The sequence below is a fragment of the Photinus pyralis genome, unplaced genomic scaffold (genome assembly GCF_008802855.1).
Source record: "Photinus pyralis isolate 1611_PpyrPB1 unplaced genomic scaffold, Ppyr1.3 Ppyr1.4_LG5, whole genome shotgun sequence".
Taxonomy (NCBI): Eukaryota; Metazoa; Arthropoda; class Insecta; order Coleoptera; family Lampyridae; genus Photinus; species Photinus pyralis.
Genome location: NW_022170596.1, coordinates 39,027,795 through 39,052,526, shown reverse-complemented (window position 1 = coordinate 39,052,526; position 24,732 = coordinate 39,027,795). Strand labels below are relative to the sequence as shown.

Genomic DNA, 24,732 nt, shown 5'->3' with positions numbered 1-24,732 from the left:
GATAAATTTATAAATTTTGAAAAGATATATAGGGTGAATTGAAATTATTGTAAAAACAGAAGATTGTTATTGAAGCCGAGAATTTCGTTAAGAGAGAGGTGCGGGTTCTTTTTAACTTGGTGGTGAATTTCTTTCAATTCCAGAAAGTTCAATCTTATACCTTTATTGCATATATGCAGAATTTCGAAATCGGTATTCGGATTCCTAGAAACGGGCCACTCCTTCAATCCGAACACCGATTTCGAAATTCTGCATATATGTAATAAAGGTATAAGATTGAACTTTCTGGAATTGAAAGAAATTCACCACCAAGTTAAAAAGAACCCGCACCTCTCTCTTAACGAAATTCTCGGCTTCAATAACAATCTTCTGTTTTTACAATAATTTCAATTCACCCTATATATCTTTTCAAAATTTATAAATTTATCGATATGTCAGTTTCCTCTTATACCGGTTGTCAATCATTTCTAGACATGCCGTCTGCATGATCTCGAATTTAAACTTACTTAAATAATTTAAATATGTAGTCATCTTAATAGTTTCAAAACTTTTATAAGTTTATTTTTTCCCCCGGTTCTTTTGAAATGTGTAAGTACCCTTTAGATAATTTATTTTTTAAATCTAAAACTTTGTCCATTTTTAGGTTAAATTCAACTTTCAACTTTTAATGTAATAATTCAACCCTCCGGTTGGTTGTCTTAACAAGGCTTGATAATAATTCGTTTTGAAACTTAGGACAACCTTTCCGTTTTAACCACCCTTCAGGTTTTTTCACTTGGCTTCGGCCAGTTAATAATTAAAAAAACAACATGTTCGTCTTATTCGTCTTCAACGTTTGTAACTTACCGTTTTCCTGTTAAATTTCACAGTAAGTACTAGCTCTTAATGTTTTCAAATTTGCTATATTGTGATAAACTTCTAGTCGCCTGATGATGGCAGTACGCCGAAACTATAGTCGCTATTTTTAAAAACTTCAACGAATAAAAAACTATATGGGGAAGGTTTAGAGAGTTTTGATTACACAATATATTTCAACCCCCATTTCGAGGAACGATGGATCCAACCCAAAAAAAAAAAAAAATTGAGGCTTAGGTACATCTGGACCCTGTCCACCCTTCTATCGTAATCAAGAATCCAGATATCAGACGCGATTGCGACCGGGATAAACCTTTCCAAGGAGATTTTCCCAATATGGATTTGCTCTAATTGATTGAAGTCCGATGTTGGAATTATCCTCAACCTCATTGCCGCACTTGTAGTAGGTATAGTCTCATAAATCGTGAAATAAGAATTAGGTCAACAAATGTCAATAAGCAAACCTCATCATGGCCTCTCGTTTGCGTTTGTTCTCGTTTAACATGCAATCGAGTTGAAAGAAGTAGGGCCAAGAAAAGGGGGAACAGAAGTTAGTTATGGCGGGTCTTTCCATCTTTTATTAGTTCCGTTTGATCTATTTTTTTCATGTAAAATTATATTAAATAATTTCATTGGCGTAATCAGGGTATACGTATATTGATTTTGTAGCATAGAAAGATTTTTAATAGATAACGTAAACGTAAGCAAGAGCCTTTATTTACTATGCGATGGTTCCCATCAGTTTCACATTCTTGTTAGGTGATGTCTATAATACGTTAAATGGTTTCTTTACTGAAACCAGCATTATCTTTATCCTTGAGAAGATTCGCGCTTGTCCTTCTAAGCTCTATACGGCTATACATCAGCACCATCAATGCCAAAAGTAGAAATCCGGACATTGCATTATTCGCCAATTTATCACATTTGGTAAGGTTGAAAAGTGTTTGATACAAACACGTAAGGGCGATTCCCATGCATTGCCCACTACCATTTAATATTCCGATCGATATGCCCTCTGGTTGTGGATACGTTGTTTCGATTACCGCTTCAACACTTCCAGACCAAAGAATTCCAGCGAAAAGTCTGTAAGGGCAGAATGATATTACGGTATTTCATTAAATGGACTTACCCAATGATGGTTACTGTAAGGTACACTAAGTACAGACTTATTTCAAATGTGTACGTGAAACACACCATCGCTGTTACAATTACAGTCTGTGACATTAAAAGGAGTCCCCTTTAAATAATGTAAAATAACGTGTTTAATTTTTTCTCATTGTTACTTACTTGTAACATCTAAATTTATCTAAGACGAAACCGGCGACTATTAAACCCATACCACATGCGAGTACAGCCAATACTCCAATCAATCCAGCTTCGGTGTATCCCCCCTAAAATAACACTCTCAGAAACCAACAACGGCCTCAAAACATCTACTTATGATATACAGGGTGGTGACTTGCGTAACGCATCATAGGGATTTCAATGTAAAATTCATAACATGCGATTATTGGCTCCCCAAATTATTTTAGAGCAAAAATGTATTAAGGTTTTTTGTAGAAAAAAATTGTTTACCTCAATCAACCGTAGTAGTTTCCAATGTTTTTCACAATAAAGACGGAAAATTGGAAAAATTAAAACCCCTATCTTTTTCAATAATCTGTGATGCCATGCGGAATTTTATAATACAAAACTACGCCAATATCCATCATGCCATGGAATGTCTGCTATAAAACAAATCAAATTCTATCAAAAAGTATTATATTTAGAACAGCGAATTCGACATAAAGAAAGACCAAATTCCTAAAAACGGTTTCCTAATATAACAATTTACAATAAATGTTAGAATAAGTCACCATTAACTGCAAGACAGTAACCAAGTAGATCATAAAATCAATTTCGAACTGCTGCTAATTGATAACTGGATATCTTTTTGTTTTAGAAAATTCCATGGCATCGCAGATTATTGAAAAGGATGCGGGTTTTATTTTTCCAATTTTCCGTCTTTATTATGCAAAAAATTGAAAACTAATACGGTTGATTGACGTAAAAAATTTTTCCCTACAAAAAACCTTAATACATTTTTACTCTAACATAATTTGGGGAGCCAATAATCGCGTGTTATGAATTTTACATTGAAATCCCTATGATGCGTTACGAAAGTCACCACCCTGTATTCCAAAAGCAAAAAATGAATATTTACCGGATGGTGTAATACAACAACTTGGTGCATCATTGTCAATAGCGCACAAAATACTCCAAAGTCAATTCCAAACACTGCCACGAGCTGTAGAAATGATCGATTTGTGAATAGCTTCTTGAAAGTTGCTTGCAACATACAACTACTGTGGACAAGATCGCTCTGAGCGGCGTGCGATGGAGGTGTTCGTGGAAAACCTGCAACGCACAATGGAGATCTGGTTATTTAAACTATTCTTACTACGCAAATTTACCCGCCCATTTTACTTACATATTATCACAAGAACTGCAAACGTTGTAGAAACAATCGCAACTCCTATGGCTATAGTGAACAGGTCATTTTCAATAGTTTCTATGCGTGCATGATTTGTTATAAGTAAAGGAGGCACCACAATGCCAATAGCAGCGCCAATCTAAAATTGAGTATGGGTACGTTGTCCAACATCCAAATGAGTGCAATGATCTAGTACTCCTAGTACTATATCCCATTGGCATACCTGTACACCGGCGATGCCAATTCCACCGGCAGTCGACAGCTCATGTAATGGAAACCAAGCAGCAGCTACCTTTGGAGGTATTATCAAGGAAGACACGCACGCTATTGCCACGACGGCTTGTCCTAGTACTATGACCCAGTATCTATCTGGAGATATTGAACCAACTTTAATCCATGCGCCTACACACGTTGAAAGGGCGGCCAAAATCATATTGATTCGCAAATTCTGAAACGTTTTCATTTATTAGTGTGGTCGTAAACCTTACTAATCCATAAATTGAAAGTCTGCTAACTACCTCATCAAACTTGGTTATTACTACCATTATAATCCAATGTACTAACGACCTAGATTTTATCGACGTAGGGTCTGTTAGGATCAGAGACTTGCTATAACTTGTTATAACAAGCCTCTGGTTAGGATAGTTCAGGAATTTTGAAATTTAAATAGGCAACACACCCTCCTATCGTCTTTTGTTCTCTTATCCTAATTATTTTTCTACTGTTCTACTGGTTTTGATGAAAATATCATAATGTTAACTTTTTCCTTCAGGTAAGATTTTCCACCGCGCCTTCGTACGCTTTATATTGACGGAAACCCAGTGTACAGAATGCTAAAATGTAAACACATCGGCACGCTACGAGTCGTACCGTACGAAGCAAGTGACTTGGCGTTGGCATATGTATCGATTGGTACGCGAAATAGCAGAGTGCGACATCAACGAAAAAATAAGAAGAATTTTATAATCCGATTGGGCCCAATTGTGAATTTAAATCAAAGTTTTGTGCATTGTTGTGATAAGTCAGAGGGTCAGAGGGGATAAGGGTCAGAGATGAGGCAGGAGGAGGAGTCACGAGAGATATTTGGTATCAGACTAGATTATAAAGTAAACAAAGGTCATCGGTATTGGGAAAAGGTTAGAAGAGATAGGTATTAATTGTGAAAAGATATGTATTTGACAATTCCGACGCGTGGTGCAGATTAGGCAACACACATTACATATGTACGCCTGGGTTTTAGTTTGCATAACGATACCTAGTGTAGGTCGATTGACAATATTTTTAGTCAGTTCATTAGTGAAGCGGCTGAAGGGGCTACTACGACGGGCAAGTCGCTAACGTGGTAGGGGATGGGTCTAGATGGTAAAAAGGTGAAGAAGCAAAAGCGGAAGTTCGCAGTGTTTAGAAGGTGAAGGAAAATTGATGGAAGCAGTAAAAAGAGCGGCTAATGGGACAAAGGAGCAAATAAATAAAATAAAAGAGATGATGGAGGAAATAGGAGGATTAGGGGAAGAAATGAAGAGAAGATGAGCAATGGGATAAGGAAAACGAAGAACTTATGAAAGTATTAAACAATTTTAAGAAAAAATAAACAGCAACATAATTATAAAGGGAGTAGAGATGGAACAAAGGGAAAGAGTAAACGGATAAATGGCTAAAAAAACCTACAAGTAGAGGAGAATGTAAAAGAGGTGAGAACATTCTATGTAAGGGGAAGTAAACTAGTAATCGCAGAACTAGCATAGGGAAAGAAGAGGGAGGTTATGAGGGGAACTGGATGTACATAGATGACGAGTTGACATATGAAGAAAGAAGCTTACAAAAAGCAATTAGAGAGGTCGCGAAAAGGGAAATAGGAAAGGGCAAGAAAGTAAGATGGGGATAGTGGAGATAATGGTAGACGATTTAATGCCAGATCAGGAATGAAAGGAAAATGGGTAAAGATGGGAAGACGAATCCAAGATAGAAAATCAAGGGATTAAGACTGCAACAAAGAGGAATTAGGAGAAAAGACAGGTTGGATAATTTTAAACGGAAATATGGAGGGACATGGGGATGAACAATTCACATACGGTATCCGATTGAATAAATACTGGAAGAAATAGATGAATTTAAGCTAGGAACAAGGATAGAACCGGACCACCAACCGATGGAATTGTACAGAAAAGGGAAATAGATAGAAAGGTTAGAGAAAGAAAGAAGAGAAGAAATAGAGAAGAAACAGGTGACAGAACAGAAAAAGGTACAAAAGGGAACGCAAAGAAAAAAAGATGGAGAAACAGAAAGAATACGAAGAGAAAATCAGGGAAATAAGAATAGAGAAGGATTTTTGGAAGGTGATAAACAGAGGGAAAAGGAAAAATAGAACAAGTGGGAGGGAACCACAATTAGATGAATGGAAACGACATGTCAAGTTATTACAAGGAAATCAAGGGAAGGAGGAGAATTAAGGAAAAAGAGGGCGGTGGATGGCAATGAGAGAGGTGTGGGGAATTGGAGAGAGGGTACTGATCTTACAACAATGTACGAAACGGAAATATGAGAGTGGAAAAATGGGAACTTGAGGAAGGGAATGTTAAACGTACTCCAAATTGTAAATTAGAGAAAGAAACAAAAATGGAAGAGATAATAAACATCGTCGTGGCGCAGGGTGCGGTAAAATTCGGGGAAAGGAGCGAGAGAGAAAGCCAATTGATGGAAGAATGCTTGACAACGAGGATGAACGCAAAAAAATGTGGGAAGAACAAAGATGAAAATATTACAAAAGGAAATGGGTACGGACGGGCTGAGGTCGCAAGGACTAAAGGAGGCCAAGATGAAAAATGAGCTGGCAAAACGGGATGCACAAATACAACAACAGAGGGTGAAGTTAGACAGCGTACGCGGAAGTAGCAATTATAAAGATTTAATAAGGATGTTGTTACAAGCTGGCATCTAATAAAGATTATTAGTTGATTATTGCGTAGATTGTTAAACTTCTTAAAATGATGTTTCGGGCCTTACGATTCTTTAAAATTTTTTATTCTTCCCATTAATAGGTTACAGGTTTTTCCATCTTTGGAATTCCTTAGATTACTCTGGTGATGCCTCGGATATTTTCCAGTAAAATTACAATTTTTAGTCATTGTTCAGTTCTTTCAGAATCATAAAATTCTATTCTTGGCCCTCTTCTTTTAATTCTAATATTTCCGATTTGTCAGATGTTTCATATTTTTGAGTATATTAAATTTGCTATAAATTCTGAACCTTCCAATTCTACTACGCTGCAGATTCTGAGAGACTTTTCATATTTTAAAGAGTACAACAATATGAACATTTTGAGCCATAAATCAGCTTTCCTGAGCTAGTAGATTTTTCGGACGATTACATTTTTCCGTTTCTTCGGATAGTCTAGATCCATCAGTGCCTGTAACGGGAGCTCTCTGGCGGATTTACATTGTTTTCGAGTTTTTAATCTATTTAGATTGCGGACGGCCGTTTAAAAATGTCATACATACCGCTTTATGTTAGTAGTAGTTAGTAGTTAGTTGGTAGTAATCGTAAGTCGGTTTATTCTTCACTAAACACTTTTATTTTTAAAAAAAATGCGTATAGCAAATTCTGGGATATCAGGGATTGCAAAAAGAAATCTTAACCTGTAATCATTTGGGATAGTTATAAATAATAATAAAATTTGAGTTTTTATATGCATTATAGACAACATTGCTGCCTTACAGTTACACTAGTAATACTTACGTATTTATCGAGGATATAACTAACAGGGACCATGAGAGCAACAAACACCAAGAAAAACACCATGGAGGACCAGTTCACTTCTTCGAAGGAAATGCCATAGTAAAACGTTACTACATCCCCTATAATGCCGTATTGCATCCATTGCATATTAATGGTCGCCGATACTAGCACCGTGATGAGGAGAACTAGCCACCGCTTCTTATATACTTTGAAATGTTTCACGCGTTCTTCTTGGCGGCTCATCGTGCGATTGTGTAGATACTTAGTGCAGGTTTGAGGTTTTGCCATCGGTACTCGTGTTTTTTTTTGATATTGTAAACAATATCGTGGCTGATGAAAGATTAGATAACTAGCACCTTGTTTTTGTCATTTGTAATTACACTCCCGCTAAGATCTAGATTATTAGTTATTTATATATCAAGGGCATTAAGGCGATATTTATACTGAGGGCGACAGAGCCCGAGGGCCTCTGGCCCGAGGGATTGTAAGTCGCCCGAGGGTTAAATATCGAGTAATGTCTGATGTGCATACAACATTTTATTTTGTATTAAAGTGCTTCATACGAATCAAGTAGCATCTTTTTTTTATTACATAACTCCATCAATATATTTGACAGGCAGTTTGACCGCATAATGAGATGACAATCCATCATGCATCTTGCATCCAGTCAAGCTATCATATAGTGTATAACAGATTAAGCATCGCATATCTCATCGGCAATAATATCCATAACTGACATACTCCTCCATAACGAGCCCTCAACTGATGCTGATGGGTAGTGGTTGTTTGTTTGTCGAAATAATAGTTGTCTTGACACTTGTTTTCTGTTTCTTCAGTTGGATTGGTAAAATTTCCCAATAAAGACACATTATTTTCTATTATGCTTGCAATTACCCATTGGATCCCTCTGATGACTATCGAAAGCCCTCACATTTCAAAGAAAGGGATTTATTTGTCGATGTTTGTGGCAAGGTGTGTATACAATAAATTATTGTTTGTAGGATTTTACGATTGGTATTTGTTAAAGAAGAGAATCCCAAATCGACCAGTTTTTAATATAATAGCTACTATAGTAATCGTTCATTAAGTACATGTAGTTCCCTAAACAGAGAACGCACAGCCCATTGCAAACACTTACTTTTTTGTAAAAGAATATATACAGATTTACGGGCAAATAACTTATATCTTTGAATATAAAATATAGCTTAAATAAAAATCAAATTCTATCGCTATATGTCTCACTAAATCATAAATTATCGGTATCTTTTCGAATATTCGCCCCATCTCTCCTCAGCTCCACACGTACGAATACCAACAAGACCAATGCCAAAAGTAGCAACGCAATCATTGCGTTATTCGCCCAAGTGTAATCGGTGTGTGTCAAAAGTATTTGATACAAGTACGTTAGCACAATGGTCAGCCCTTGCCCACTTCCATTTAGTAAACCAATGGATATCCCTTCCGGTTGCGGATATGTCGTTTCAACAACTGCTTCAATATTGCCAGACCAAAGAGCTCCACTGCAAAAACTGCAACCACATTATGAGGTTAAAGTCAATTGCACACTTACCCAACTATAGACATGGTAATGTACACTGAGCTTATGTGCAATTCGAAGGTGTACGTAAAACAAACCATTGCGGCTATCATTACTACCTCCGATATTATGAGCAACGTCCTGTCGGTATAAGTTTCGTGAATCTTGCTGTTTCGATTACTACTCACTTATAACATCTAAATTTATCCAAGATAATACCGCTCACCGTTGAACCTAAAATGCCAACAACTACCCCCAGTATACCAATGAATCCGGCGTCTGTGAATCCATCCTAAAAATACACAAAGTGTAATAATGCAACATCGTGCGTGACAGTAATACCGGATAGTGTGCCAATACTATTTGATTTAGCATGGCTAGCAATGCAGAAAATACACCAAAGTTAAGCCCAAAAACTATCACGATTAGCACAAATGCTTTGTTTGTACATAATTTCTTGATAGGTGGCAGAAACGCCGTTTCCTGATCTTGAGCATTCTGGGCGGCGTGTGAAGGGGGCGTTTTTGGATTACTAGGAAAACCTGTAACGGACAATCTTAATCACAAGAAACAAGACTAGCGGTACCAACATATCACCGCCACAATAACTAGCGCTGTAGATATTATTGCAACCCCAAAGGCGATAGTGAACAGGTCGCTTTCGATTATTGCTATAACACTATGATTCCTTATAAGCAAAGGGGGTGTTACAATACCAATGGCGAAGCCAATCTAAAATTCAAATGGTTCAGATTAGTTATAGTAATTTAATGATTGCTTTAAATACAATTTTTAATTTCTATTCGTCTTAATCTTCCATGTATTGTATTTCAAACTGTAGCTACTGCCTACTGTGTCTTGGCACACTTTCTCTTTTAGACTGGTTCACTTTTATAAAAAGCAGCGTTTTAACAGGTTCTAGGGGCATTTCAGACAACATTTGGCCAAATAGGCGTTTTTTACTAATTTGGACCTGCTGAACACGAATATCGATGTTGGCATCTCGAAATCTGAACAGGAAGTTCAGAATTCAAGATGGCGGCCAGTTTCCGAAAATGTTGATCTTTTCACTCATGCGACCGATTTTTTCGAGCTAAAAACGGATTTTAATGTTATTCCTGACGGAGGTACGGCACGATAATAATAGTGAACAAATGTTTAAATAATGATTTCATAGTTTTTCTAACGTCAAAGTGCATAAAAGTGGAAACTTTTTTTTCATAGTACTGTATGGCTACTGTTTAAATTTGTTCACATCGTGTAATTATTAAATTATTTCTGTTTTGGCAAGCATTTTGGTTCCTGTGCGTCGTGTGATAGATATCCGCGATGTTCCATTACCTCACATATGGAAGAATTTCCTTTCATTAGAGGAAAACAAAAGAAATCTGATCGAGTTCTTGTCGCATCACCTTGAAGACGCCTCATTTGACGGCGTACTGGTGATTCCTGGAGGCTTCAGTGATGAAAGAAAAGTTTTCTGTAACCGTCAGACGACACAGATTTCCTCCTTAGAAGCTTTTCACAAGGAAGCGGATACTAGGATAACGCTACATATGCAGATGTATTTCTGTTGCTTCTTCATCACTTCGAGAAAATACTGGCAAACTAAGTTTGGTTGCTGACCGGTACTTCAAGAAAGATATGTATTTGTTCCTATCCATAATGATGTGCAGAGGGCCTGGCCAAAAGCAGTAGTAACGAATATCCTGTCCTTTTACGCTATCACAGGAAGTGATGTCACGTCATTGTTGTTGTGAATTTCCACGCTTGGATGCATTTATTTTTATTTATTTATATTTTTTTGACCTTTATCCTCAGCGAGAAGATATATTTTTTGCAAAAATCTTCGTGACAAAACTATACAAGGTTGGTATCATAACTAGGTACATGAAACTTCACTTGTTCAGAGTATCGACCTGGCTCGCATATTTTAGGTGTCTTTTCCTCTATTTAGGTAGCTGATACCATAGTTTCCACCGATGGTGCGCGTCCCGCTTAGTTCGGTAGGGAGAAGTCGCTACCAGACGTCCGTTTGGAAGAATGCGCACGTTCCTGGCCCCATCTCGGTTAGGTAGGATTCCCAGAGTGGAGAAGCATTGCCAGGTTTCAGGAGCTGCGAAGCTTTAGATCTAACAATTCTGAACTCCATTCTCTTGGGATTCCATCTAATCTTTTCTTGCATTTCATCCATTTCCCTAATTACGGCATATCAGGTGTAAAACGCAAGAGGTACTTCTTTGAACTTAAACTCTGAAATGTCGCTCAGGCTAGCATCTCTATCCTTGATTTCCTGAGGAAAGAATTGAAAATGGCTACATTCCCATTCTCACAACGTGAGATTAATTCCGAAGGCTGCTCTAGATATCGTCCTTTGTCGTTGTAAATAGGATTGCTCGTCAAAACTTTGTTAATGTTGCAAGGCTCAATTGATTTGTACTACCTATATTCTCAAGAAGACGATTGACCTAACCATGAAAATAAGATAAATTTGTCTTCACTTTTCATATACTTGAATAATAATAATATATCCTGAGTAACGGTAATTAATACCTAGCAAAATAAGAATCTTCCGAAACACCACAGTTTAGTTGAACTCCTTCATTTTTTTCATATAAGAATTAACGTAAAATTCGAAAGATTGTAGTTATCAAAACTTTACAAGGAGAATTATGCAATATAAACGCATGCCGGGAATACTGATATGTGTCAGGATTACTAGAAACAATCGTTTTGCAAGTCGAGCTAGGAATTTCGCAATTCTTAATTTTACGCATCCTGCCGCTAAAAAAAACTATTACATTATTGTTAAAACAATAGTTAACTATTATTATCGTTACGTACGTCAGGAATAACATTATAATTAGTTTTTAGATCGAAAAAATCGGTCGCATGAGTGAAAAGATAAACATTTTCGGAAATTGGTCGCCATCTTGAATTCTGGACTTCCGGTTCAGATTTCGAGGTGCCAACATCGATATTCGTGTTCAGCAGATACCAATTAGTAAAAAAAAGCCTTGTTGGCCAAATGTTGTCTGAAATGCTCCTAGGACAGAGAAACTTCGAAAAGTGAACCAGTCTATTTACCTAACAAATAGAATTTGGGGGAAGTTCTTCAAAAAATGACAGAAAACAAGAAAATAACATGCTGCAAGAATTTGTGCGCCGACCTTGAACAGGACGTGTGGGAGCAACCATGTAAGATTATCTCGGGCAAGTTGGCTGCATTGATTGTCACCTATTTGTCAAATGGTAATTGTGACTGAATTTAGGAAGTGAAATAAAGAGATTTAAAACCAACGGTTTAGAATTTAAAAGTGATGTCAGAAGTGGGATTTCAAAAAGTGGTGCTTTTCACCGAGTTCCTAGAGGCTTTGTCAAACATGATAGCCATTGCGATCCAGGCAGCAACAACAACAGCGGCAACTAACGTCACTCCACATGGGACAAACCAGAATACATGGGCATAGTGAATGCCCGTGGGCACAGAACCGAATAACGCCCTAAAATTTGGCTCAATCCCGTGAAGACCTCTTGTACATTGATATAAAAAAGACGTTTATTAACCATTTTGATCGAATCAAAAACAACTATGCAGTGTCAAATTCCAACAGTTTTCCCAACGAGAAGAGGAGACAGCCGCACAATTCCCCCTTCGTTTGAGGCAAAGTGCGGCACATTGCGAATATGGTGAATTTCTTGATAGAATGCATGAACTTAAAGCGACATAACACAGCGGGTGAGATAATGTTCGGTGACTACTGCACCTGCACCAGAACCTGCAAATAAATTAAAATACGCAACACCCCATATCAAACGTGAGCTGAAACTTTACCCTGTTAAGTCATCATCTGGAGACCCGTCAACACTGTTTCAAGAAATTCAATGGGTTCTACAACGAGGCATGCAAGAAGCTGGAAGTATTGAACAAGAAAATGTAGATTTTATGGATTATTTAAAAAAAAGTAAACATCATTGGAGACACGAACACCCCGAGAGCCATAATCAGTGAGAAAACTCCACGCACTATTAAACCTCGATTTGCATTGCAGAATTCCGATAAGTAGTTTTCTAGTAATACACGACATAGAATCAATTGCCTTGGCCGACTCCCTGTACACGTGACGATTGGAAGGCAACGCTATGTAAGGCATTCTTTATGTTATCGTGGGTGATTTTGAGACCTTTTTGAGTCGAAAATGCATCTCACACATCGGCTCTGTAATTAATTTTTTCTTGAACCGGAGCAAATCCGCGCAGTGTCTTCGGTGGCACCCTCCCCCGCATCAAAAACTGCAGTTGGATCAACTGTTAACTGCCTTCAGTAACATGGTTGGTCTACTACAGGGTCCACACTGTTACACTTGAAACCTGATGCACTACGCGACACGTATGCCCAGGTAATTGCATCAAAAATCGCATTGGGATACTACAACAAGGTGGAGTATTTCAAATGGGCGTCAACTTCATCAAGAAGAATGGAAACCTGAGAATTAAGGGTAATTTGAAACCCACCCTTGCATTTTCGCATGATTATCGACGAACATTCAATCCCCAAACCCTAACACATTTTTAACCAGATGAAGACGGAATATCCCAACCCGTGGATTGCCGAATCAAATACGCATGCAGTCTCCGGCGCGGCAAATATTTCAGCAATATGGCAGCGATGCATGGACTCTCTAATGCAAGAAATTTTTTTGACGACTTTTGACCTTGGAACAAATAAATTCTCACGGTCTTAGATTTACCCAACGAAAAATGCGTTTTCGGGGCTACTTCAATAGAGGTTCTTGGTAAAAAATTCGATGCTGAAAATATTCACAAGTCAGATAGTCGTGAGGCCCCCTGTGATGCACCAAAACCATCGTGACCAGAATATTTGCAAATTCTCTTCGGCAAGGGTACCTACTATTCATTCATTCCAGATCTCTCAACACGAAACCGACCTCTGCGCAACATGCTGCTCAAGCCACCTTACGAATAGATACCGGAAGCGGAAAAAGTATTTTGAAGACATCAAAAATGCTTTGATTTCGCCCCAGGTTCGCTGATCCTAGCAACAGACGCCAGTAAGACGGGCCTTGGTGTCTTGTCACACCGGCTCAGGGACGGACGAGAACGCCCAATCGCTTATGCAAGCCGAACCATGAGCCTTACCGAGCAAAGATACCCTCAAATCGACAAAGAGGCACTGGCCATAGTATGGGCGGTATACAAATTTTTCTTCTATTTATATGCTCGACATTTCACACTGTATACTGACAATGAACCACTCTCGCAGGTCAATAAAACCTGAAAAATTCTCGGCTCTGTGTCAATCAAATCCGGTCGCACTAAAATCCGAATTGAAAGCAACGATCTGGTATGATAATAATAGACAGTTTCTTCTGCCGTACCGTCTCTTGCGTTACTATGGAACAGATTCTGCAACTCCAGACATTATCCCAACAATTGCGAACCACGATGAGTTGCCTGGGATCCCAGGCCTGGAATAAAATACGTACTTTCCAGGGAGTTCGACTGCCTCCACCATGGAAGGTGCAACCAATCGCCGGAATGTCACGAAAAACTAATAAGACTACCCCACCGCAAAACATTCCACCGAGAACCAGCCACCCCGCTCTAACTACTAAAGTAAGATGGTATTTCTGATGAGACAAAGACATTGGGAGAGGGGAGGAAATGTTGTGTTTGCTCTTTGTCAATTATGATTGTGACTGCATTTAGTAAGTAAAATAAAGGGATTTGAAACGAAGGTTTAGAATTTAAAATTTGGAAAAAGAGGGACAGTAGGTAATCGTCTTCAACGAGGCGATCGTCAACAAAACAGGGGCTATTTCAGATGCAAGTAAAGGAGGCGGCTATGAAAAATTGAGAAATCCTACTAGAAAGACGAGCTTAGAGGGGATACACTCGGTTAAGAGAATGTCTGAAACGTCATGCGTCATCTGAACAATGTGAACATCATCATTTACGTCTTAGAGGTGTTGATCACGACTCCCGATGAGACGAAACATGCGTGAACATCACATCAGGTATCCTGATTATAGCGATTCGTAGAAGACGATGTGCCGTGTACAAAGGGTTGTAACCTAAGGAAACTGCTGGACGAGTTCTGGCCGGAAGAATAAAAATGTATGCAAACCCGGTATTAAGACAAAGAGAGGCACTCGCGAAGCTATCAACAAAATCAACGGTATCGCTCTGAATACGAAAGAACTTCCCAATGCTAAATTTAAACTATTTAGAGTGTTAACAAGAACGTTTCTAAATGGTTTTTTGAGGACGATGCTTGGTGTAATTAACATAAGTCCTTACTTTAAGAGTGTAACTTCTGCATTTACTCTGGTTGCGCACGTAACGATTAAACACTCGTAACGAAGGACTATGGAACCTTAGCTTCTTTTTGTATAGGAAATCAACAGACAGTTTCACCCCAATACATTATTATTGATCCTACAACAGGACAACGTTTAGATACGATAGAACGGCAAAGTATAAACTTGTGAATTGTATCAACACCTATCGCTTTCACACTACCTGTATACCTGCCACACCGATTCCACTTGCGGAAGATACTTCATGCGCTGGAAACCACACGGCTGCTACCTTTGGGGGAACTATCATGGAAGGCACTGCAGCTATAGACACCACGATTTGGCCAAGCATTAAAACCCAATACCGATCTTGAGAAATGGAAGCTACCTTGATCCAAGCACCGGCAGCAGTGAAAACGGCGGCCAGAACCATATTGACTCGAAGATTCTGAAAATAGTACCGTCCAGTTTATCTACTATGCCATACCATTTACTTACATATTTATCCAGAATATAGCTAACCGGGAACAGCAGAACGACAAACACTAATAAAAATATCATGGACGACCAATTCACTGCTTCGAAGGAAACGCCATAAAACAACGTCACTACATCCCCTATAATACCGTATTGCATCCATTGCATATTGGCACACGCAGAAATTAATACAGTGATTAATAAAACCACCCATCGTATTTGGTATACTTTAAAAGGTTCTACTGATTCGTTCTTCATGTCGATTTGTGTTTACACCATGCATGCGTAAAGATAAAAATTCTAATCCGTTCAGATAATTGTTCGGGTAAATATTTATGAATCTTACTCAATCAGCGAGACAAAAACCTATTAGGTAATCCACAAACAACTTCAAGGTTTGCTCTATTCTTAACAGGTTTTCGCATCTCATTGTATTTAATTAGCGTTTTTTTCACGATTACGGATTTTGGTTACGATACTGTCGTTATCTGTAATACGATGGGCGGCTGTGTGTGATAACACGATAACTAATTATTTTATGGAAGTATTTATTGTAACGTTTTTATTATCGACATTACAATATACTAGGCGAGAAATGTTCGAATGGAAGGGGATCTGGGCCTTACACTGAAAATGCCGGGCCTAATTCCGTCCGTCCGTCCAAAGAATCAGATCTAAATACTCAGACCCCGCAGGCGGATGGGTTTTTATTGATTCGCTTGGTATTAACGAATATAGATGAAAGGAAAAGATTTTTTAAGAGTTCCAGATTTACATACAGCTGGTATGTCAAGTGTAGTGCAAATTACAGCTGACATTTTCTGCTTATTTTTGAAAACCTATCGTTTCTGTGTCTTGCGTATATTTCAGTGTACTAAGTTGCAAAAGGTAATTGCAAGATCAATTTTCACTAAATAAAACTGCTCGCAATGTATTAATTTATGATCTAATAATCCAAACGTAGCTGTTTTTCTTGGTCTTATCATTTAGCTTAGGTAATTGCCTTACGTCGTTTGCTTATTATTATTTATAGATTGTGATTGGGTTGGTGCTAATGGGAAAGATTAAAAAAGGAGGTATACATCCAAAGAGCTTGTTTTTTGAGAAAACACCAAGAAGCCGTTGCGAAAGAGAATGCAAATCTTCGAGCAGAAAAGCGAACGTCGTATTCCAAAGAATTTATTACACAGCTTTTGATTAACACCTGAAATCAATTTTGGCACGAATAGAGAAAAAAATCTGTTCTTAAGACAATTTGAGTCGCACAATGGATTCGAATAAAGACGCCATTCATTGACTGACAATGACAAACATTTAAGAAATTCTTAGAGAAACTTACAAAGTTTGTTTTCGGTGTCTGTTCGGACGGTAGAAACGTTTAACTTTTAATAAGAAGAGAATCTTAAAAAAGTCTTGTTTTACTGTACTGCTTCCTTCTTTAACTCGACGACGCGCGGTAACTTCTCACACAAATTTGGTCAACCTTCTTCTGCACAAGTTTTATATAAAAAGTGACGTGCTGCGTTTCAACAAATCAAATCGGACTAACTGCTCGTAATTTAGCGTAAAAAAATTGACACGCTCTTCAACCGTCGCGAAAACTAACAGCTGCGTCCCCGTTTACTCGTTGTATTTGGGGAACAACCATTTCCGCTATAAAGTAAACTCCTTCTTTAAACAATTTTCAAATAAATCACAAATCAACGACGGAACGGGCCAAACGTCCCTCCAAAATAAAACGTGCAATTCTTCGAAATCCCTTACCAGTGATAGCGTGTGTTAAATAATTTTGGCATGATAATATCTCTTATCGCAACGACCAGATGTGTCTTACTTCTAACATCTTATCTATATTGAATAAATTACAAAAGTGATAACATTTAAACAAGAATTACGAATTTACAACATTTCTAAAAGGAAATAAAACACCGAGATAAAAATTCAAATAAAACGAACTAACTCTGTGCTTAAAATATTCTCATATACAGGATGTCCCCGTCATTCTTTTTGGTGTTTGATGTGTAAACGGTCGATATCAAGGCATTAGTGAATTTATGCAACTTAAATTGCATCTATTAGGAATGACATGCACGATTTTATTTATTCTCGAGCTGAAATGTAGATTGTCAATTGGTACAAGAAGTTGGTAATAACAGTACATAGCGTACAGAAATGTAAAAATGGCAAGAGGACGGTCCAAAGTTTTCCGAAAAAAAGCTACGTACAACATAAGTATGAAAAATTAGACAAAAAGCGAAAATGTATCCATAGGTTTTAACATGCCGGAACACACAATTGCAAAATTAACAGGGTACTCACCTACACTGTCGAATTGTGGAGTTTTCTGAGTCCCCAAGTTTTCTTCTGCAATAACAGACAGTTTTCTACCGCCCAACTTTGACTTTTTAGTCAAATCTGAGATTATTGTGCATTTTTGTCACAAAGATAAGACAACACACCGTCTCCGTACCCCGCTAACGGTACGTGAGATTTGCACGACTAATTTTTTTCATAGACCGATACCTGCATATTCCGAATTGTCAGTAATAGTAATTTACATAAAAGTAGGTAAGGGGATATTGAAGTATGAGGCTCCGGAAATCGATTTTTTTAAATATAAAACTTTAATTTTCATATGCGACTTTTAAAAGATTAATGTACCAGTTTCGACAGGGGACCGGTAAAGTGACAAGCGGAAGGAAAAGTAGTCAGCCACTAGAACATTTTCTGACATAAAGTAGGCATGAAAATGAAGGTTTCATGACGATTTCGGGAAAACGCTAGTTAAGTAACCTAACATTTATCTTTAAGGTGGTCTATTTAAAAGGATACATAGGTGATTTGTACTTAAGTGTTGTCTTAATCAATCCCTCTGTACGTTTTAATTCTCTCTAACACTGTAAAGTCCCGTTGTTTCGTTGAATATACTCTTGGTTTTGGTGACTGACTGAATGCGCTCTTTAGTGTATTAGTGGTTTGTACCATTGGTATTTAGAAAATATCACTTTTGCCTTTGTCATTGAAATGACAGGTTCATAGAATTTTGCGAAAGATGAAATTTGAAAAGCAAAATTTCAGTCATTTTAAAATCATTTTTAAAATCATTTTTAAAATTGTCTAAATTATTTATCTAAGCGTATTTAAGTGAATGGTCTATGGTTGTGTTTTTTTGAGGTAAAGATATTTTCGTACCTTAATTTGTTTTTTACGTTTCTTTTTAAGTTATCCCTTATGCTCTAATTTAATTGAATCTTTTATAGTGTACCAAATTTTGCATTGGCCCAAAAAATAGATTAAATAGCTAACTATAATACTCTGTCACACTTACTTAATAACATACTATGATAGCTATAATTTGCTACAGACTGTTTCATCAAAACCTAAATTATCATTATTTTTCTTGAAGTTGGCGGCTTCTCTTCTGAACTCCATTCGCACACAAGCTGCCAATATAATACTTAAAAAGGCTAGTAAGGCCAAAGCAATGTTTGACCCCAAGGCATCATTTTTGAAGAACAATGCCGAATACAGTTCGGTGAAACCAATTCCAAATGCTTGTCCCAAACCATTTAGAAGCCCTACTGATATGCCTTCCGGTTCCGGGTAGGTTGCTTCAACTACAATTTCATAAGACACAGACCAAATGGACCCCATGAGAAAACTGTAAACGCACGATTAAAAGCTGTAAGTTCTTGAAACCTCAAACTTACCCAGCTAGAGATACGGAAACGTAAACTAATTCAATGTGAATATTGATAATGCAGGTGAGACAAATTAGTGTCGCACAAAACGCAGCTAATAATGTTACAAGTGTTCCCCTAAAACTAAATGAGGAAAAGATCATTACAAATCTGGGGTATATACTTGTAAGCCTTAAATCGATCTAAAAGCAGGCCTCCTGCCAATGAACCGATGAAACCGGCAATGATCATCAAAAGTCCTATTCTGCCAGCATCTTTCAGACCGTCCTAAAATTGTTAACGCATAACCTTACGGACTACGAGTATTATAGTCAAAATTGTTACCTACCGGGTAATATGTCAATACAAGTTGATTAAGTACCGTCGAAATTGTGCAAAAGATGCCTAAACTAATAGCAAATGCAAATAAAACGAGCACAAAGGTACGATTCGTCATTAGTTTCTTTACTGGGTGCCACAGGTCGATTTCTTGGTCTTGACTTTGTAGGGCAGCTTGCGAGGGAGGTGTTTTCGGTCTGTCAGGAAACCCTGCATGTGATAGGTTGGCTTTAAATTTTTAACTGCGGAGCGTGAAGATTTTAATAATTCCCCCCCCCCCCCCACTTTCATGCAAGGATATATTTGAAAAGGTGATTTATTGATATCCACTTGTGAACTAAGCAAATAAAGATGCCTTCCCCAAATCTGGTATACAACGGCAAATTGCCATTACGTTACTGTGACATTTATTGAGACATTAACAGTTCAAGTCTTCATCTTTATACTTACACAAAAGCACTGCCATCATTAGTATTGTGGATATTATGCCAACACCAATAGATATAGTAGTAAAGTCATTCTTAATGGAAGCCATATCATTTTCACTGGTAATCATTTCTGGTGGAACTGCAAATCCGACAGCGAAGCCCAACTAAAAAGTCAAATGGGTAAGAAACGGTAAATGTTGCTTCCATTGTACCTGCAGTCCTGCAAGTCCAATACCGCAAGCAGTAGAAACCTCTTTGGGTCCAAACCATGTCGCTGCGACTTTAGGGATAAGTCCCATTAAAGGTACCACACCGACTGCTACTATAAATTGGCCGAGTAGCAGTACCCAATACCGATCTGGAGCTATGGAACCAACTTTGATCCATGCGCCTACAGCTGTCAGTACAACTCCAATCAGCATTGAGGTACGCAGGCCCTGAAATTTCCGGGAATGGAAAAATCCAGACATGTAAGTGGGATTGTCTCTCAGATCACGATAAAAGAAGGTGTTGTGGAAGCAGTTACAGTTAGCTAGTAACATGACATTGAGATCGGGTTAGTAGCGTTGATCAACTGACCTAAATGGACACTTACATACTTGTCTAGGATATAACTCATCGGAAAAACCAAAATAAAGTAAACGAGCAGAAAAATCATGGATGACCAATTGACTGAAGAATATGATAATCCATAGTAAAACACAAGAACATCTGCAATAATACCATACTGCATCCACTGCATATTACTAATTGCGGAAGCGGCGGCTGACAAGAAAAGGACCACCCATCTCGCTTTGTATAATTGAAACGGCTCGTGCACTTTCTTCAAATCTTCGACCTCGTTGTTCATTTTTCAATTGCACACTGTAAATGTTTTATTGCATTAGAGTTTAGATTGCTGTATTAGGCAATGTTTTCTTTGTAAATTATCGTTTGTATTGCATTCCTTTAAGCTACGTATCTTAATATTTTACTTATTCATATCGCCTTATCTTGTTTTCGGATATCGTAAAGTTACGCTGAATATGTTAAATGGCAAAACAAAATTTGCAAAGAGGGTTGTGAACAATAAAATAGCGGAGTGACTCCACCAAGAATATTTATTTCGTTCTGTCAAAATAAGTTGCTGTGTTTTTAAAATGGGTGGGGACCAGAATTTGCCTCTTTATCACGGTATAAACAGAGACGACATTCACCCTCAAAAGCCTCTTGTACAAACTGGGCTTCAGGTTTCTCGCAATGTAATAGTTTTGTTTATTCACTGAAATAATTGACCAATTGAATGGAATTGACAATTTTACCCTTATAATCTCAGGGTTTTAGCAGCTAGAAAAATCACAAACTAATTGCCCTTAACCTGTTAATCTGTTATATAAACGAGATAGGTTGGTTAATAAACTTTGGTGGTAAAATTTTATAAGTGCGGTCACGCGAATCCAATAATGTAATAACACGAAAATGTTTGCTCACGTAAATACTCCATTTTATTTACTTGAAAAATCAACTCGAAATTGATTTAAATGCACACATGACAATAATTTCGTCGAAATAGAGGCACAGTTTTCCCTCGTAATCCGTCAGTTAGCTTCAGCAACATCAGTTGAAAATGTTACGCGCTCTAAAAATCCCGCGCTTACCTTACATAGTTTCATTTATTTCCAACTACCAATCTGAACTTCGCCCTTTTGAATTTAACGGTGAACATTTCATCTAGGTTTTTTTTAACTGTACATACCTGTTTTTTTCCATATGACTATTGTTTCAATAAATGGATAGTATTATTATTATTGAAATTTGCATTTAATATGAGTAATCACATTCCTCTGGTTGGATTCGTATTGAAGATGTGTATGTAAATATTGAAGAAGAGAGTCTACCAGTAATTTATCATGTGGTAAAGATAAAACATTTAGATAAGGACCAAATTTAGCACGGACACTGTCTAGGACACTGTAATAACTCGATCATTATCAGCTTGACTTTTTTACTTCTGGTTTCAATGAAATCTATGCTGTGTAACAAATGTTTATTGAATTATAAATGTAAAGATCAAAGAACGTTAAATATGTTTTTAAACGCTGTCTCCTATCATGTTACTATTATATGAAGAGCGCTTTAGTTAATTACAAGTATGTGCGCGCGACGATGTGACTTCTGGAAGCGGGCACAATTAGCGTTAGCATTGGTCGTTTTGAGTTGATACTATAGTTAAGGGTTCAGTGAATTATAATATAAAACTGGGTGAAAGAGAAGAAGTTTAGTGCCAAAATTCATCGCCGATAAATAGAAACGCAGTACTAAATTTGCTTAAGAAGAGATACTTAGTAATAGCCGAAATGTCAAGCTTTTCATTTCGTAAATGGACATTTTAAATAATCCCGCCTCACACGTTCTCACACGGCAACCGTATTATTAACCAGTTTGGGGTGTTTTTTACGGGACACCTGTAATTTGTCTTTTTAGACAAATTTGAACAGGAAGATGTCAAGCATAACGTGGAAATTCGAACTGAGCCGACAACAGCTTCATCCGCCTAAGGTCAGCGATTGCAACAACTTAAAAAGTACATTGTTTCATTATCTCTTGAGTTTTATTGCGAAGTAGAGTGTGCGTCTACTGAACGTTTATTAGAGTTAGATTTGTTAATTTAAATTCAAGAGGATCTCCGTTTTTTAGAGTGGTTATCAGAATCATGTTTTCATTTTTCAAGATATAATAATAATGAACATAATTATGTAAATTTTTAATTACCTTTTTGGAATTATCGCTGTAAGGGGAAGTAAAAAGAGTTCTGCTTCAAGGTGAAGTCTGAATGCGAATTACGTAAACTCTCCAAAACGTAGTGGAGTATAAATGTCTAAATCAGTATTTTTCAAATTCTTGGCAATTAATGAGATATCAGTGTAATAGAAACGAACTAAATTCTTTCCTATGGTTAAACGATTTTACCTGACCCAGCTGGAAGTAAAAAGGTAAGCTCCAAAAGTACTTCAACATAATAAGACGAATAAGTTACTAGAAAAATTTACATCACGAACCTGAGAAAATCTTAAACCTTTTGTAAAATACCAGTACAAATTAGCACTCTTCCACGGGGTCAAACTTAAAGAATATAAAAACAATTTTATTACTGAGCTATCCGTAGGAATCATAAAATTTTTGTCATTTTTCTTCGACTCTTGTTAATGTAACGAAGCACGAAGCCCGCTACAACTTACAATATTAGCAAACTCTGCGCTACGTCACTAAAATGTGGTACTCAATAATTCTAAAAAACTAAAAGCGACTATAGGACTCTGCCTCTAACATTGTACAGGGTGGTTCAAATTTGTGAGATACAGTTTAGGTTAAATGGTTTTTGGGCGCTGGTTGCTCTGTCGCTAAGCGTGGAACAGTCCATTTCTAACCTGATTTCTAACCACAGCCTTCCGGAAAAAAATGTTTTAAGACGTTATTTTAAAGATTTTTTGTTTGCGGACGCACTCACCGGTAACAATCGCCGCGTTTACAAGAATTTTCGGACAAAAAAAATTTGCTAGACTAGTTAAAATGAAGCAGCACAGAAAGTTTCAGAAGAGTGGTAATCACTAATCAAGTTTCAAAAGGGTCGACGTCCCGCGGACTGTATGATTCTATGATAAGATGTGGATAACTCTCGCATATTTCTAAGAATTTCAAAATTATCAAATTGGCGCCATTGTTTGTTTAACAAGGGCAACATTGGATTTGGGTTTTGGCTAATTTGAAGTTATCATACACCTTTACAGTAAAACCTACGTCGCATAATGAATTGTAACAAAAGTCTGGTTTTCCACTTCTATAAGATTGCCTATAGACCCATGTCCCATATAATACCTACACTAGAACGTTACCTATTAATGAATTAACTGTTATGCCACTACAATTTTCTGCAAGACACTTAAAACTCCACAATTTGATAAGAAATATAAAAAGCACTTCGCTAACACACTAAAGTCACAATTTTAATGGCAACCTCTAAATTATCGCGTGCATGTAAATAGTTCCTTCTAATAGGCTCATTACTTAGCATTCATGCATATAGACGTCAAAAAGTATGTTATTTTTACTTTTTAGTGTATTTTCCTCAAAGTGAAAACTCGCTATTGGCTGCACTTTGTCGCCCGTCCGTCCGTCCGTCACACGTACTCCTTCTTTCCCACTGAATCGATTTGGGCGATATGGGGCTCATTTGAAAGGGATTGGTCCAAGGATTCCGTGCATACTGATATTTTCTGGTTTTGCGCATGCGCAGTGTCCACAATTTGGAGTAACGCGTACGCAATGCTAACTTTTTTATTTATGAAGATATCTAAATGAAACTTTATATGTAAACTATGGCACTTTGAATGAAACTAAAACTTATACCGGTTTCAAAATGACTGTTTACGCATGCTGTATGTTTTACTTACGAATTAAACAATGATGAAGGTGTTCAATGAAATTTCTAATGTAGACAATGCGCAATGCTATTTACGAAAGCATTAAAAAAAGTTTCAAATGTAGACTGTTGTATCTTAAAAGTACGCACTCTAAGAATGAAAAGAAAATGTAAAAAGACAGTTACGCATCGCACGTCATTCATAATAACATTGTATAATTTGTTCGTTCATAAGTTCAGTTCTAATAAAGAAACCTTGTTATGTTCTTGTGTTCTACCATCCAGAAAGATCATGGATACGACAACTTGATATAAATCTAAAAGAATTAGACTAATGATGTGAACAGTCAAACCATTTATTCAGTAGAAACGATTAGCAAAGATTTACAGCAAATTAAAAGTCAATTTTCTACTATTTTTAAGCCAGTAATTGGTTGTGTCAAAAACTTCAAGTGTTCACTAAAAATGCGCGATAACGCAAAACCAACA

The 24,732-nt window shown here is 37.3% G+C and overlaps 3 protein-coding genes across 5 annotated transcripts; all 3 read right to left on the bottom strand.

Annotated features, from left to right (window-relative positions):
* Positions 1-1,545: 1,545 nt before the first annotated feature.
* Positions 1,546-7,323, bottom strand: LOC116171547 (uncharacterized MFS-type transporter C09D4.1-like). The gene is made up of 7 exons (XM_031488454.1): positions 7,064-7,323; positions 3,552-3,776; positions 3,326-3,467; positions 3,059-3,252; positions 2,143-2,246; positions 1,985-2,092; positions 1,546-1,938 (listed from the first exon to the last, which is right to left on the bottom strand). Exons 1-7 carry the CDS (start codon positions 7,304-7,306, stop codon positions 1,632-1,634), a joined length of 1,323 nt encoding a protein of 440 aa, XP_031344314.1. The 5' UTR covers positions 7,307-7,323; the 3' UTR covers positions 1,546-1,631.
* Positions 7,324-8,097: 774 nt separating this feature from the next.
* Positions 8,098-16,159, bottom strand: LOC116171548 (uncharacterized MFS-type transporter C09D4.1-like). Of its 2 annotated transcripts, XM_031488455.1 has the most exons (7): positions 15,419-16,159; positions 15,144-15,368; positions 9,191-9,332; positions 8,943-9,142; positions 8,789-8,892; positions 8,634-8,741; positions 8,098-8,592 (listed from the first exon to the last, which is right to left on the bottom strand). In XM_031488455.1, exons 1-7 carry the CDS (start codon positions 15,653-15,655, stop codon positions 8,310-8,312), a joined length of 1,299 nt encoding a protein of 432 aa, XP_031344315.1. In that variant the 5' UTR covers positions 15,656-16,159; the 3' UTR covers positions 8,098-8,309. The 2 variants fall into 2 exon arrangements, with proteins under 2 accessions (XP_031344315.1, XP_031344316.1); XM_031488456.1 differs by lacking the exon at positions 15,419-16,159 and having other exon boundaries at positions 15,152-15,303.
* Positions 16,160-18,685: 2,526 nt separating this feature from the next.
* LOC116171546 (uncharacterized MFS-type transporter C09D4.1-like) lies at positions 18,686-23,831 on the bottom strand. 2 transcript variants are annotated; one of them, XM_031488452.1, is made up of 8 exons: positions 23,717-23,831; positions 20,440-20,708; positions 20,057-20,281; positions 19,867-20,008; positions 19,427-19,626; positions 19,262-19,365; positions 19,108-19,215; positions 18,686-19,058 (listed from the first exon to the last, which is right to left on the bottom strand). In XM_031488452.1, exons 2-8 carry the CDS (start codon positions 20,692-20,694, stop codon positions 18,746-18,748), a joined length of 1,347 nt encoding a protein of 448 aa, XP_031344312.1. In that variant the 5' UTR covers positions 20,695-20,708; positions 23,717-23,831; the 3' UTR covers positions 18,686-18,745. The 2 variants fall into 2 exon arrangements, with proteins under 2 accessions (XP_031344312.1, XP_031344311.1); XM_031488451.1 differs by lacking the exon at positions 23,717-23,831 and having other exon boundaries at positions 20,440-20,785.
* Between the last annotated feature and the right edge of the window lie 901 nt (positions 23,832-24,732).